The 12,654-nt window shown below is 51.0% G+C and overlaps 1 protein-coding gene across 29 annotated transcripts in view; it reads left to right on the top strand.

The window, feature by feature from the left end:
* Positions 1-12,654, top strand: part of EPB41 (erythrocyte membrane protein band 4.1) — a 100,632-nt gene that overhangs the window by 37,314 nt on the left and 50,664 nt on the right. For 26 of the 29 annotated variants that reach the window (XM_071576550.1, XM_071576549.1, XM_071576548.1 and 23 more), the window contains exons 2-3: positions 8,605-9,052; positions 11,609-11,839. In XM_071576550.1, the coding sequence (XP_071432651.1) occupies positions 8,612-9,052; positions 11,609-11,839 (672 nt within the window). In that variant the 5' untranslated portion in view covers positions 8,605-8,611. The remainder of the gene's footprint in view (positions 1-8,604; positions 9,053-11,608; positions 11,840-12,654) is intronic. The other 3 variants (XM_071576541.1, XM_071576539.1, XM_071576534.1) reach the window with 1 other exon arrangement.

The raw sequence follows: 12,654 nt of genomic DNA, 5'->3' as shown, positions 1-12,654 counted from the left end.
CGTTCTGGGATTCTGTGATCTGAACACATCAACCCACACCGATGGAGGCAGGACTGGTTGAACTAAAAGATCCCTTTCAGCCCAAACTCTTCCATGATTCTCTGATATCCAGTGGCAATTTGGAAGCACTAAGCCTAGCTTAAAGCCAGGGCTGAGCGTATTTTCAGCCAGTTTTCACCTGGGCTTGGCAGAGAACAAGCCAAGCATGACTCCAACCACACCAGCCCTTCTTGTAAGTGCTTCCCTTAGATAGTTCAAATAGTGTGCATTTCTTGTGCAGCTCAGAACATCCAAACAACTGCAGGATTCTGGTGATTTTTAATGAGTTTGGGGCGTTGTGCCAGGGCGTGGCAGAGGCATTTGGGGCACTGGGGTGGGTGCAAATTGCTTTGCAGCCATGCAGGGACAAATGAAGTGGTTAAACACGATGTCCTCTGCACACAGGGGAGGCTCAGCCCTTGAGTGGGAGCTGGAGCACTTGGTGGTGAAGCCTGTTAAGAGCTTTTAGCATCAAACATCCCTCTGGCTCTCAGTGGAGTGGAGATACATCCAGGCAGGTGCCTCTGTGTGTGTGTGTGTGCAGGGAGGGTATTTATCTTGCAGGCAGCTCTTTATCAAAGCACTGTTCAGGTCCCTCTTGGCTTCTAATTATAGCTTTGGTTTGGAAACAACCAAAGGGAGGATGACAAAAGCAAAAAAGGGCTTTATCCCCGTGCTTGGAAAACTGTGAGGAGAGAAAATGAGCTCTGTTACGTTAAACCTTGAGTGTAAATGAGGCACAGTGTAAGTAAACACATCTGTGTTCAGGCAGGGAAAAAAAAGCTCCTCATGAATAATTCATGGAAACCCCCCCTCCTGTTCAGCCGATGGAGATCTATTGCTTATTTTGTGTTGAATTGTTGCTTTAGCAAGGGGTGTGCTGCTGTGGGAGAGCTGTGGTGGCATTGTCATCTCTGCTTTGCTGTCATCCCCACGCTGGGATTCCTTCAGCACAGAGTTTGGAGTGGCTGTGATGGAGTGACCTGCCGGGATGTTGCCCATCCTTGGATTTGCTTCCTTTAGATGGAGCAACTGGCTGGGAGGGAGCCCATCCTTGGGTTTGCTTCCCTGGGAGGGAGCCCATCCTTGGATGTGCTTCCCTGGGATGGAGTGACCTGCTGGGACAGAGCCCATCCTTGGATGTGCTTCCCTGGTTTGGAGCAACTGGCTGGGAGGGACCCTGTCCTTGGATTTACTTCCCTGTGATGGAGCAACTGGCTGGGACAGAGCCCATCCTTGGATTTGCTTCCCTGGGATGGAGCAACCTGCTGAGATAGAGCCCATCCTTGGATTTGTTTCCCTGGGATGGAGCAACTGGCTGGGAGGGAGCCCATCCTTGGATGTGCTTCCCTGGGATGGAGTGACCTGCTGGGACAGAGCCCATCCTTGGATGTGCTTCCCTGGGATGGAGTGACCTGCTGGGACAGAACCCATCCTTGGATGTGCTTCCCTGGGATGCAGCAGCTCTCCTGGTGTTTCTGTGAGCACCTTTCCTGCTGTTTGTCTCTGCACAGATTTCTGGCCCCTGCTGGGTTTCTGTCCCTGTGGGAGGCTGGTGGAGGGAACAGCCCCTGGGACATTATCTGTGCCATGCAGGTGCTGAGCTGTCTGTGGGGTGGGGACTGCTCTGGATGGATCCTTCCCTCCCTCCCTCCCTGCAGATACAGCTCCTCTGGCTGGGGAGGGTTTTGGAGCAGTTGCTGCCCACCAGGCTGAGCCCCTCGTGTGCTCCTCAGGGTTGGTGTGGTCTGGGGGGTCTTTGGAGCAGCCTCTGCCCACCAGGCTGAGCCCCTCGTGTGCTCCTCAGGGTTGGTGTGGTCAGGGGGGCTTTGGAGCAGCCTCTGCCCACCAGGCTGAGCCCCTTGTGTGCTCCTCAGGGTTGGTGTGGTCAGGGGGGCTTTGGAACAGCCTCTGCCCACCAGGCTGAGCCCCTCGTGTGCTCCTCAGGGTTGGTGTGGTCGGGGGGGCTTTGGAGCAGCCTCTGCCCACCAGGCTGAGCCCCTCGTGTGCTCCTCAGGGTTGGTGTGGTCAGGGGGGCTTTGGAACAGCCTCTGCCCACCAGGCTGAGCCCCTCGTGTGCTCCTCAGGGTTGGTGTGGTCGGGGGGCTTTGGAGACTGCAGAGGAAACTCCTGCAGGCACTGTGTGTTTGGGACCAAGCCTTGCTCTTGCTCTGCTGAAGAGGGGAAGGGAGCTACGAAATGGGAAACAACACTTGGATTGAACTGATGGTCTTCATAGTCCTTTTAGCAAACTCCCATGTTGGAACATGATTGGATGATCTCTGAGCTTTGTGCTCCTGGCAGCCTGGTGCACATGGCTCAGTTCTGAGGCCAACTGCTCCCAGTTCCAGTGAGTTTTCCTACAGATCCCCCATGGGCAGCCTTTCCAAACCCATCGCTGCAAACAAGGCTCCAGTGACAAGTACATGTTTTCATTTAAATTTCAGCACTTCACCAATGAGCAAAGCCCATCAATTGTCATGTTCTGTGGCATCCAGGAGGATTTTTGAGGATACAGGGGAGGAGCTCTCAGCTCCCTTCGGTTGTAATGCACTTACTGCTCCATTTAGTCAGGTCATTTTATAAGCCCAGTCTTCAATTTGACATAAATGATTTGCTTTCAGCAGATGGTGAGCTACTATTTTTGCCCTCATTTAAATAGGAAGGCAGCGTGAGAGCAGGAGAGGGGAGAGGGGCACGGGGCTGCCGACGTGCAGTAGATTACCAGGGCTGCTCTGGTGAGAATTAAATCCAGGCAGTTGTAATGTGCCATCTGTGTTGTGCTGGGTGGTTTATTTTTCCTCTGTTCACTGAGGCTCCTGTTACCCTCCAGGTCAGGCTGAGTGACAGCATCCCTTTTGTTCAGGACCCAAAGTACCAGCACAGAAAGATGATGCACTTTCATTCTGAGAGAGGTTATAAATGTCAGGGCTAATTATTCCTCTAATAATTATTAAATAAATTCTGAACAGTTGTGGTGCATTAGAGTATTTTAAAGTTGTTTGAATTTCTTTTTTGAGGGGCTTGTTTTGTTATATTTGAATTTCTTCTTTTGTTTCAAAGCCCCAAGCAAACAACTCTCTGTTAATGCTCATAGAATCCCAGAATGGCTGGGGTTGAAAAGGACCTTAAAGCTCATCTCATTCCAACCCCTTGCCATGGGCATGGACACCTTCTACTAGACCAGGTTGCTCCAAACCTCCTCCAATCTGGCCTTGAAATGTTACTTTAATAAGAATCAGGTGTAGGACATGTAACCCCCACACGTGGGGTGAGTCTTGCTGGTGGTGGCTGCAGTTTCCTCCTCTCCCACCCTCAGGTTTGTTGCACGTGCACCAGGTCTTGGCTAAGCTGAATTTTCAGGCTGTGCTGTCTTATTTTGAGCAGCATTTTCTGTAGTTTGAATTGTGTGCTTTTCACACACATGATGAAATGGGAAGAAATGCATTAAAAAAAAAAAACAAAGCCCATCCCGCTGTTGCTGAAACTGTTTGATTTTTGCCTATTTTTAGCAGAAATTTCCTTCTTATCGTTTGTCTCCAGCTCTTGCTGGAGGAGCAGCTTTCGGTGAAGCCACACGTTTTTGGGTAGGAAGGTCAAGACAATTTGTCCCAGCAGAGTGATCCTCCTTATCTGGTACTGAGAGACAGTTTGGGTTTCCAAGAACTGAACCTTGTCTGTGGACAGTCCTTTTTCTTCTCTCTCTGAAAGACTAAACCACTGGGAACTAAGTAAGTTATGGTGTGAGCCATAAATAATTTTTTCAGGCTTGGAGACAGGGATAAGTTGATTTATCATGGAATCACAGACTGGGTTGGGTTGGAAGGGACCTTAAAGATCATCTTGTTCTCCCCCTGCCATGGGCAGGGACACCTTCCACTATCCAGGTTGCTCCAACCTGGCCTGGGACACTCCCAGGGATGGGGCAGCCACAGCTTCTCTGCCCAACCTGTGCCAGGGCCTGCCCACCCTCCCAGGGAGGAATTTCTTCCTAATTTTTAATCAGTTCTGCCCCTCTCAGGGCAGGTTCACTTTACTATCACCACACTTATTTGTGTGCCTAAATAAGAGAGACTGGAGCAGCTGACAGGTAGGAGAGGGTGAGAGACACAGATCTAAACATTCCTGTTTCTTTGAGCTGATGCCTTTGGAGGGGAGATGTATGGGCTTTCCTCTTCCAGTACTCCCAAGGAGGTCCAGATCCTCCTCTGGGGGCTGCTCTGGAGGGGATATTGGTGGTGGGAGGTTGACCTGTGGTGCAAGTGCCCCAGTTTTTGGCTGTTCTGGGAGTGTTTAACTCCCTTTTCTTCAGGTTGCTTCTTGTTGACAAAACCTTCTTGTCTGCAGGATGTTCTTAAAACTGTTTAAACATAAATACAAATTTGTACTCATTTCTGGTGAGATTTTTTTACTCTGAAATCTCTCTCTGGGATCATGTCTGAGTTTTGTGGTGGTTTCCTTATTTCTGTAGCTTTGAACACTTTCTCTACAGCAGAGAGTGAAGAGCCTGCTTTTTACAGGCTGCCTGGCATCAAACCTTCAGCCTCTACCAAAACCCCACCAAATACAAGTGTGGCAGCTCAGAGCAGGAGGTGAGCAGCACCCCTGCAAGAGCAGAGCATCCTCCAACATCCTGGGAGCTCCAGAGGCACCTGCAGGCTCAGCCTTGTGCAATAGTGAAGGGAAGAAAACTTGAATTTAAGTACCAGCCTTGTGGTTTGGCAGTGGGCAGGGCTGGGATGGAAACAAAACACCACTTGGTAAATAAAACAGAGGTGCTTTTTATCTTGGGTAATCACAGAGTGGTTTGGTCTGGAAGGGACTTTAAAGACCATCTCATTGCACCCCTTTGCCATGGGCAGCCTCTCAGTGATGTTATTTACTCACAAATCTCTTTGCTATTGGGGGAGAGCGTAGGGAAAACCCTTTCTGAGCACAAAACTTGCAGGGGGGGGCTGCAGTTGTGAGCCTGCCTGGGAGCAGCTCCTCGGGTGGTGCAGCAGGAGGTTGGTTTGCTGCACCCACTGAGTTATTGGTGTTGGCAGCTCTGAGGTGTTTGTTGGGAGGGGCAGGGCTCCTACGTGCCCATCTCTGCATCCCCAGCCCCGCTGAGGGAGCTGCCTGAGCTGCAGCCTGGGCCCCCAGGGATGCAAAGAGACAAAGAGATGTCTCCTCACTGTCTAGAACTCCCTGAAGGGAAGTTCTGGCCAGGTGGGGGTTGGTCTCTTCTCCCAGGCACTCAGCAATAGGACAAGGGGGCACGATGGGCTCAAGCTCTGCCAGGGGAAATTGAAGTTGGAGAGCAGGTAGAAATTCTTTGCAGAGAGAGTGCTCAGGGATTGGAATGGGCTGCCCAGAGAGGGGGTGGATTCCCCATCCCTAGAGATTTTTCAGCTGAGCTTGGCCGTGGCACTGAGTGCCATGATCTGGTAAAGAGACTGGAGTTGGACTAAGGGTTGGACTTGATGATCTTGGAGGTCTTTTCCAACCCAATCCATTCTGTGATTCTGTGGATGTGGCACTGAGTGAGAATCCACCACGTCTTGATCCAACCCCACTGTGGGGCACAGAGTGCCTTGGGCTGGTGATCACAGTGGGGTTGGATCAAGGGTTGGACTTGGTGATCTCAGAGGTCTTTTCCAACCCAATGGATTCAAGGGAAACTTCAAAGGAAATGTTTAAGGCAAGGAGATGTTTTCTCATCCCAGCACGACCCACCCTCCTACCTCAGGAAAGGTCCGTGGCTGCGGCTTTGAAATGTAAACAAGTAAACAGTCCTTGCTCCAGAATTGTTGGTGTTTAAAGAGAGAAAAGTACATCCAGAGGAAATGTTCCTTTGTGGACTGTCCCTCTGCTTTCCTGTGGCTGATAAGAGCTGCTCCTCAGCTGTGCCCTCCCTGCCATCCTCATCTCCAAAGCCTCAGTTCTGCCTTTCTGGTTTCAAGAGCGACGGCGCGTCTGATGTTGTGTGTTTTGATAAGGATTCCTACAAATGTGTTTATTCCAAACAAACACAGTGGGAAGTGACTCCAAAGCAGGCTGCTCTCCAGCTGGTACCAGGGGGAGCTTTCTGTGGGTGTGTGATCCTGGTGGGATGGGCATCCATCCCAGTCTGTGCCAGGACATTACCAGCTTTGCCCTGGGAGTTGGCCATGAAGAAATCTGTCCTCCATCACAGGCTCAGAGTGATGGGCTTTTGATAGTCCTTGCCCCCTCCACTGCCTTGTAGCATCTCCAGGAGTTCTTGGAGAGCTGTTGAGAGCAGGAATTGGCTGTGTGGGGCTGGGGGGACTCTGCAGGTGGAGGCATGTGCTGCTAACGGGGCCAGCAGCACCCCTGGCATGGCATTGCAGGAGGAAGGCAGAGGAGCTGCAGGGGCAAGTCACACACCTGCTGCCACCTGCAAACTGGGCACCTCTGGGCACATCTGGGGTGTGGCACTCTCTTTGCACCATCCCTGGTCCGTGGGTCTCCTGTGGGTGCTGATGAGGCTCTGCCTGTTCCCTCAGTGCAGGTTGGAAGCTGCTGTTTCAGTGGTCTCCGCTTCTCTCTTGGGTTTGGAACAACCCAGAGCAGCTTCCCAAGGGGAAGACTGTGAGCAGAATGTAATGGTGTCTTCTGCTCCTGCAGGATCCCAGACTAAACTGAGCCTTGCAGCTCCTCCCCAAAGCTGCCTGGTGGGGCTAAGTCCAAGTGAAGAGGTTTCATGGCATAATAGAATATCCTGAGCTGGAAGGGACCCCCAAGGACCATCCAGTCCAACCCTCAGCCCTGCACAGGAACATCCCCAAGAGTCACCCCCTGTGCCCCAGAGCATCATCCAAACCCTCCTGGAGCTCTGGCAGCCTTGGGGCCGTGCCCACTGCCCTGGGGAGCCTGGTCAGTGCCCACCACCCTCTGGGGGAAGGACCTTTTGCTGAGATCCAACCTGACCCTGCCCTGGCACAGGTTTGGAGGATCCAGACCCCCTGTCCTGAATCTGATACCTCTCCAGTGGGAACACTGACCTGGTGGGTTCCACCCCTGCTATTCCAAAAGCCCTCCTTGCACAAAAACCCCAAACCAACCCAACCAAAAACCCAAACCAAGCCTTGTAACCTCAGGAAATTTGCATTGCTGGAGAAACAAATCCAGGGAAGGTCTTTGCTGCTCTGGTTTAACCACAGCATTTGCATTAAATGCAAGGGAAGAGTCCTCTGGAGAGCTGGGAGGGCTTTTCTCTTTGCAGCACTCTGGTTGTTTTGGCAATCAGCACGAGTTAAATGAAAATGTATGAACTCACTAATACGTAGGAGGGTGAGATCTTGAAATGTTTCCTAATTTTAGGTCTGTATTTTGAGCAAATGTTTGTACTCTGAGGCTGGGGTGGGGGATTGAGCCATGCTGGATTATGTGCTGTTTGCTCAGTGTAAGCAGTGGAGTTTATTGCTGCAGATACATGTGATGCAACGCCCAAAGATTAGTTCTATCCCCTCTAAAGCACGATTATTTTGGGTCCTCTTTATACCTTAAATAGATATTCTTCTCATGTGATCTCCATCTTTTTGTGTCAACAGCCCAGGCTAAAGTTGAAATAAACATTGCATCAGTTTAACAGCACAGGCTGTGGGGAAATCTGCTCTGGTTTGGAAACCTTTTTGGTTTGTGTTTTTCCTCTGTGCAATCCAAAGGTTCCATGAATTCCAAAGGCTCTGCTGGACTGGTCTTGTGCAGATCGATTGTTGGTCAACACCAACGAGTCCTGTCTCCATCAGTGTGGGTTGATGTGTTCAGATCACAGAATCCCAGAATGGTTTGGGTGGGAAGGGACATTAAAGCCCCTGCCATGGGCAAGGACACCTCCCACCAGCCCAGGTTGCTCCAAGCCCTGTCCAGCCTGGCTGTGGACACTTCCAGGGATGGGGCAGCTTCTCTGGGCAAACTGTGCCAGGGCCTGCCAAGAATTCCTTCCCAACATCCCATCTATCCCTGCCCCTGGCAGTGGGAAGCCATTCCCTTGTCCTCTCCCTCCATCCCTTGTCCTCTCCCTCCATCCCTTGTCCTCTCCCTCCATCCCTTGTCCTCTCCCTCCATCCCTTGTCCTCTCCCTCCATCCCTTGTCCTCTCCCTCCATCCCTTGTCCTCTCCCTCCATCCCTTGTCCTCTCCCTCCATCCCTTAAGTCCCTCTCCAGCTCTCCTGGAGCCCCTTTAGGCACTGGAACGGGCTCTCAGGTGGCCCTGGAGCCTTCTCTTCTCCAGGTGAGCACCCTCAGCATTGTCCAGAGGGTGGGGAGCAAATACCAAGAGATGTTTCTATCAAAGCAAACCTTGGCAAAAGGAATGATTGTGCTCTTCCTGACTTTGTAGGCTGGAGTTGGCAGGGGTTCAACTGGAGGACATTCACCAAAGAGCTGGACTTGATCCTTGTGGGTCCCTTCCAGCCCAGAACATTCTGGAATTCTGTGGCAGAGTGGTGTGACTGGTGAATGTGGTGTGTCTGTGCTCATGGCTTGGCTTGAACAGCTCAGTCAGACCTAAATATTGGAAGCCACCTGTTGACTGAGCCCTTTTCCCCTCTCTTGCAGCACCACCATGACCACAGAGAAGAGCCCCGTGGCGGACGCCGACAACGCCGAGCAGCAGCGAGCCAAGGAGGAGGAAGGAGCTGCTGAGACACAAAAGCAGGAGGCCTCCCTGGAGGGAGGGGCTCAGCCCCCAGCAGAGGGGCAGAAGCAGAAGGCCTCCAACGGAGACACCCCCACGCACGAGGAGCAGAGCAAGAAGGAACGTCGCAGCTCCGAGGGCCGGGGGCTGTCCCGCCTCTTCTCCTCCTTCCTCAGGAGGCCCAAGTCTCAGGTGTCCGAAGAGGACAAAGACACTGATGCTCCTAAAGAGGCAGGAGGGGACCAGAAAGGATTAGGAGCCAGCCCTGATGAAGACATCCTGGTGAAAGCCCCGATTGCAGCTCCTGAGCCTGAGCTCAAAACTGACCCGTCCCTGGATCTCCATTCCTTGAGCAGTGCAGAAACACAGGTAAAAACACCCTGTCCCATGGGATGTGCTCCCTGCTGTCCCAAAAATGGGTCTTTGTAGCCAGAACTATAAAAACTTCATATCCCAGGCTTGATGAGCTCGGCCAGAAAAGCTCCTGAGATGCCCAAAAGGCTTTTCTTGGCTCCCTGTGTTTCATCATGTACTTCCCACTCTTGTGGGGAATGCCTGGTCTGGGAATTGTGCTCACACTTCACAACATAACTCAAAATGACGAGTCCTTGCCCTGCTGAGGTTGGGGTGTCACCTCAGAATGAAGGTTGACTTTCACAGGGTCCAAATCCAGTGTTGCTCGTTGGGATGTCCTTGGTGTGTGCAGGTTAAAGGTGGGTCAGTGGCCTGAGGTGGAGGTTTGCAGGAGAACTTGGATCTGGGGAAGGGTTTCTTCAACTTCAAGGAGTGCAAGCACAGCATTTCAGGACTTGGTCATCTGCTCAGTCTGGGCTGGTGCTGAGCCTGCCAAATCCAAGTATTTTCTGCTTATGCATCACGTAGACAGGGATTTCTGCAGGCTGGTCGGCTGAGCCCAGCTCCTGGGAGCTGCCTGGTGTCTGCTCTTCCCAGCCAGGGTCCTGTTTCATGCAGAATTGGAAGTTTTAAGATTTAAAGTAGAAATCGAGGCAGAGACACCCCCAGGGAACATTCAGAGAGCTGCAGTTGGTTCATGATTTGGGGTGTTGGGGTGTTGAGTGCCTTCTCTTACTCCTTGGGAAGTGGCAGCTCCGTTGTTGGAGTTGGAGAAGGGTGTCCCTTCTTACAGCCCAACCAACCTGGGGGTGTTGCTGCAGGCACAGAACATGCAGGGTGAAATCTGGATTTCTTCCTCCCTGCCTGAAGTTCTGAGTGGCTCCAGAGCAGTGTCAGATACCCACAAACTGAATTTGGGGGCAACACTTCACATGTTCAAGCATTGCCAGTGAGCAATAACTGCAAATCCACCCCCTTCATGTTACAAAGTTGTAGAGAAGGTAGTAGGTAAAACCTTTTTGTTTCTTTCCCCAAATTTCTGAGCTTGTGAAACCCATGGGATGGTCTTTGCTGATGTTTTGTACCTCTGAGGGTTGGGATTAGCAGGATGAGGAGGAGCTGGGAATTCTCCTGCAGTTTCAGCCCAGAGGAAATAATTTCTGGAGATATCCAAGGCCAGGTTGGACAGGACTTGGAGCAACCTGGGCTAGTGGAAAGTGTCCCTGGCCATGGCAGGGGGTGGACCTGAATGAACTTTAAGATTCCTCCCAACCCAAACCACTCTGGGATTCTAAATCCATGATTTCTTCCTCTATTTAACTTGATTTGCTGAGCGTTCACCCCAACCTTCCTTCACGGGCCGTTCGCTTCAGACGGAGCATTAGAGCCCTTTTTTTTTCCAGTTCTTATTTTAGCTCCCAGTCAGTGGCTTCCTGAACTGTGACACTCTGCAGATATTTCTGCTGTGGCAGCGTTTGGGAGGTGCTGCAGTTTGATAAATGCTGAGCGAGGGGCATTGGGAGCTTTCACTGATTCCCCGATTGTCCCAGTTCTGCTGGAGCAGAAGTCAGCAGCTTGTGGACATTATTTAGGTTTTAAATACCTCCCTGCACTTGTGCCTGGGTGTGATTTCATGAGATGTGATGGCTCCAGCAGACAAGGTTTTGCTCTTGCTCTGCTGCAGCTGTGCTGCATCCAGCACCTCAGAGCCTCCTGTGAACTCATTTAACCTGCTCAAATGGCAGAGGGGAAAAAAAAAACCAGCTTCCTTCCTCCTCCTGCTGCCCCCCAAACTGCATCTCTTCCTGCTGTTTCAGTGGGTTAAACTGGTTCACCAGTGCTCCTGTAGGCACAGGGACAGGGGTGTGAAGGCTCCCTTCCCTTTTTGGTGGCAGGAGCTGCTTGGGCAGCTCATGTGGCCATGAAATCCCAGCCTTGATCTCCCTTTTAGTGCCACTGCTGTCATAAAATCATGGAATGGTTTGGGTTGGAATGGGCAGGGACACCTCCCACCAGCCCAGGGTGCTCCAAGCCCTGTCCAGCCTGGCCTTGGACACTCCCAGGGATGGGGCAGCCACAGCTTCTCTGGGCAAACTGTGCCAGGGCCTGTCCACCCTCACAGGGCAGGATTAATTCCTAATATCCCATCTAAATCTCTCATATTTTCATTTAAAACCATTCCCTCTTGGATGCCTTCCCATGGCACTGGGTGTGTTGCCTGGGAAGGAAAAACCTTCTCAGTCCAGAAGGTGCTGCCATTAACCCCACAAAGATTTGCAGGATGTCATCTCTGCCTTGATTTCTCTAATCAACCCTTATTTCTTTTTTTATTCCATCCTTTATTAAATGAAGCCTTGAAATGACTCAGAAGGGCTTTAAAAATTAATCCCATCCCTTTTTCCCCCCCTGCTCCAGGGCCTGGGGTGCAGATTGAAGTCAGGGCACTGACTCTGGGTGAGGTGCCAGCCCTGCAGTGCTGGTTTCATGGGATGCTCTGTTTGTTTGTTTGTCTGTTTGTTTGTTTGTTTGTTTGTTTGACTCCTCTAAACTGTTCTCCTTGGGGGGTTTCAGCCTGCACAGGAGGAGAGGAGGGACGAGCAGGAGCCAGAGGGCAGAGACCCCGAGGACAAGGAAGAAGGGGAAGCCAAGGAAGAAGGTGCCAAGGCAGAGCCTAAACCAGAGACCCCGGAGGCCAAAGCGGACAAGGATTTAAAAGCTGCCCAGAAAGGAGTGAAAAGACACAGAAACATGTACTGCAAAGTTGTCTTGCTGGATGACACCATTTTTGAGTGTGCTGTGGATGTAAGTACCTGTGGGCTTTGGTTCTGCTTCTCCTCTCTCCCTTCTGCTCCTCTTGAAAAATCACCACAAACACGATTTAATAGTGGCCTAATGTGCTGCCAGGGAGTTACATGACAGGCTCTGCTGCAGAACAAGCCTGCTGGAAGCTGTAACAACTTATTTAGTGTGTTGTAAAAACCTCTGGGTACCAGGAATCTTTAGTTTTTATTGTTCTACAGTTCCAGTGTGTCTTGCTTGGTAAGGATAGGGAGGATTTAAAACATAAAAAAAACAAACCCAAACTTTATCTTATTTGTTGTTCATCATCTTTCTCATTTGTATCCCAGAGTTTAGGTTTTTAGGGTAGGTTGGGATTGTCTTTTTCCCCTTTTCCTTTGGGTTGTCAAATTGATTTGTGCTTCTCTAGTCCCCCAAGGTACCTTCACCTCTCAGGCTGCTGGTTAACTCAGCTCCTGGTGCTTGAATGTAAAGACAAACACATTGTGTTTAGCCTCCAGTTGAATATATTTGCAGTAAACAATTTAAAATGATCATGTTGACTTAGAGCACTGCAAACCCCTCCATCTGAGAGCTTTTCTTCTGTGCATTCTCTCCCGGGGCTGTGGTGCTGTCAGGGCAATAAAAAGGAGCAGAAATCCCTATTTTAGTATCGAGATACTTGTCTGGAATATTAATAATCTGGTACTTACCAGTGGAGCACAGTTCCATCAGCTTGTTTTCCCTCAGTCCTGCTGGTAAATGGGCCAGGAGAGGGTATGTGGGCACAGAGTTCCTTGTGGGAACAGCCTCCTTGGGTGATCCTGGGCAAGTAGGTC

This window comes from Pithys albifrons, chromosome 24 (assembly GCF_047495875.1).
Source record: "Pithys albifrons albifrons isolate INPA30051 chromosome 24, PitAlb_v1, whole genome shotgun sequence".
Classification (NCBI taxonomy): Eukaryota; Metazoa; Chordata; class Aves; order Passeriformes; family Thamnophilidae; genus Pithys; species Pithys albifrons.
The sequence above is the reverse complement of the archived record's forward strand: the minus strand, read 5'-3'. Positions and strand labels throughout refer to the sequence as shown.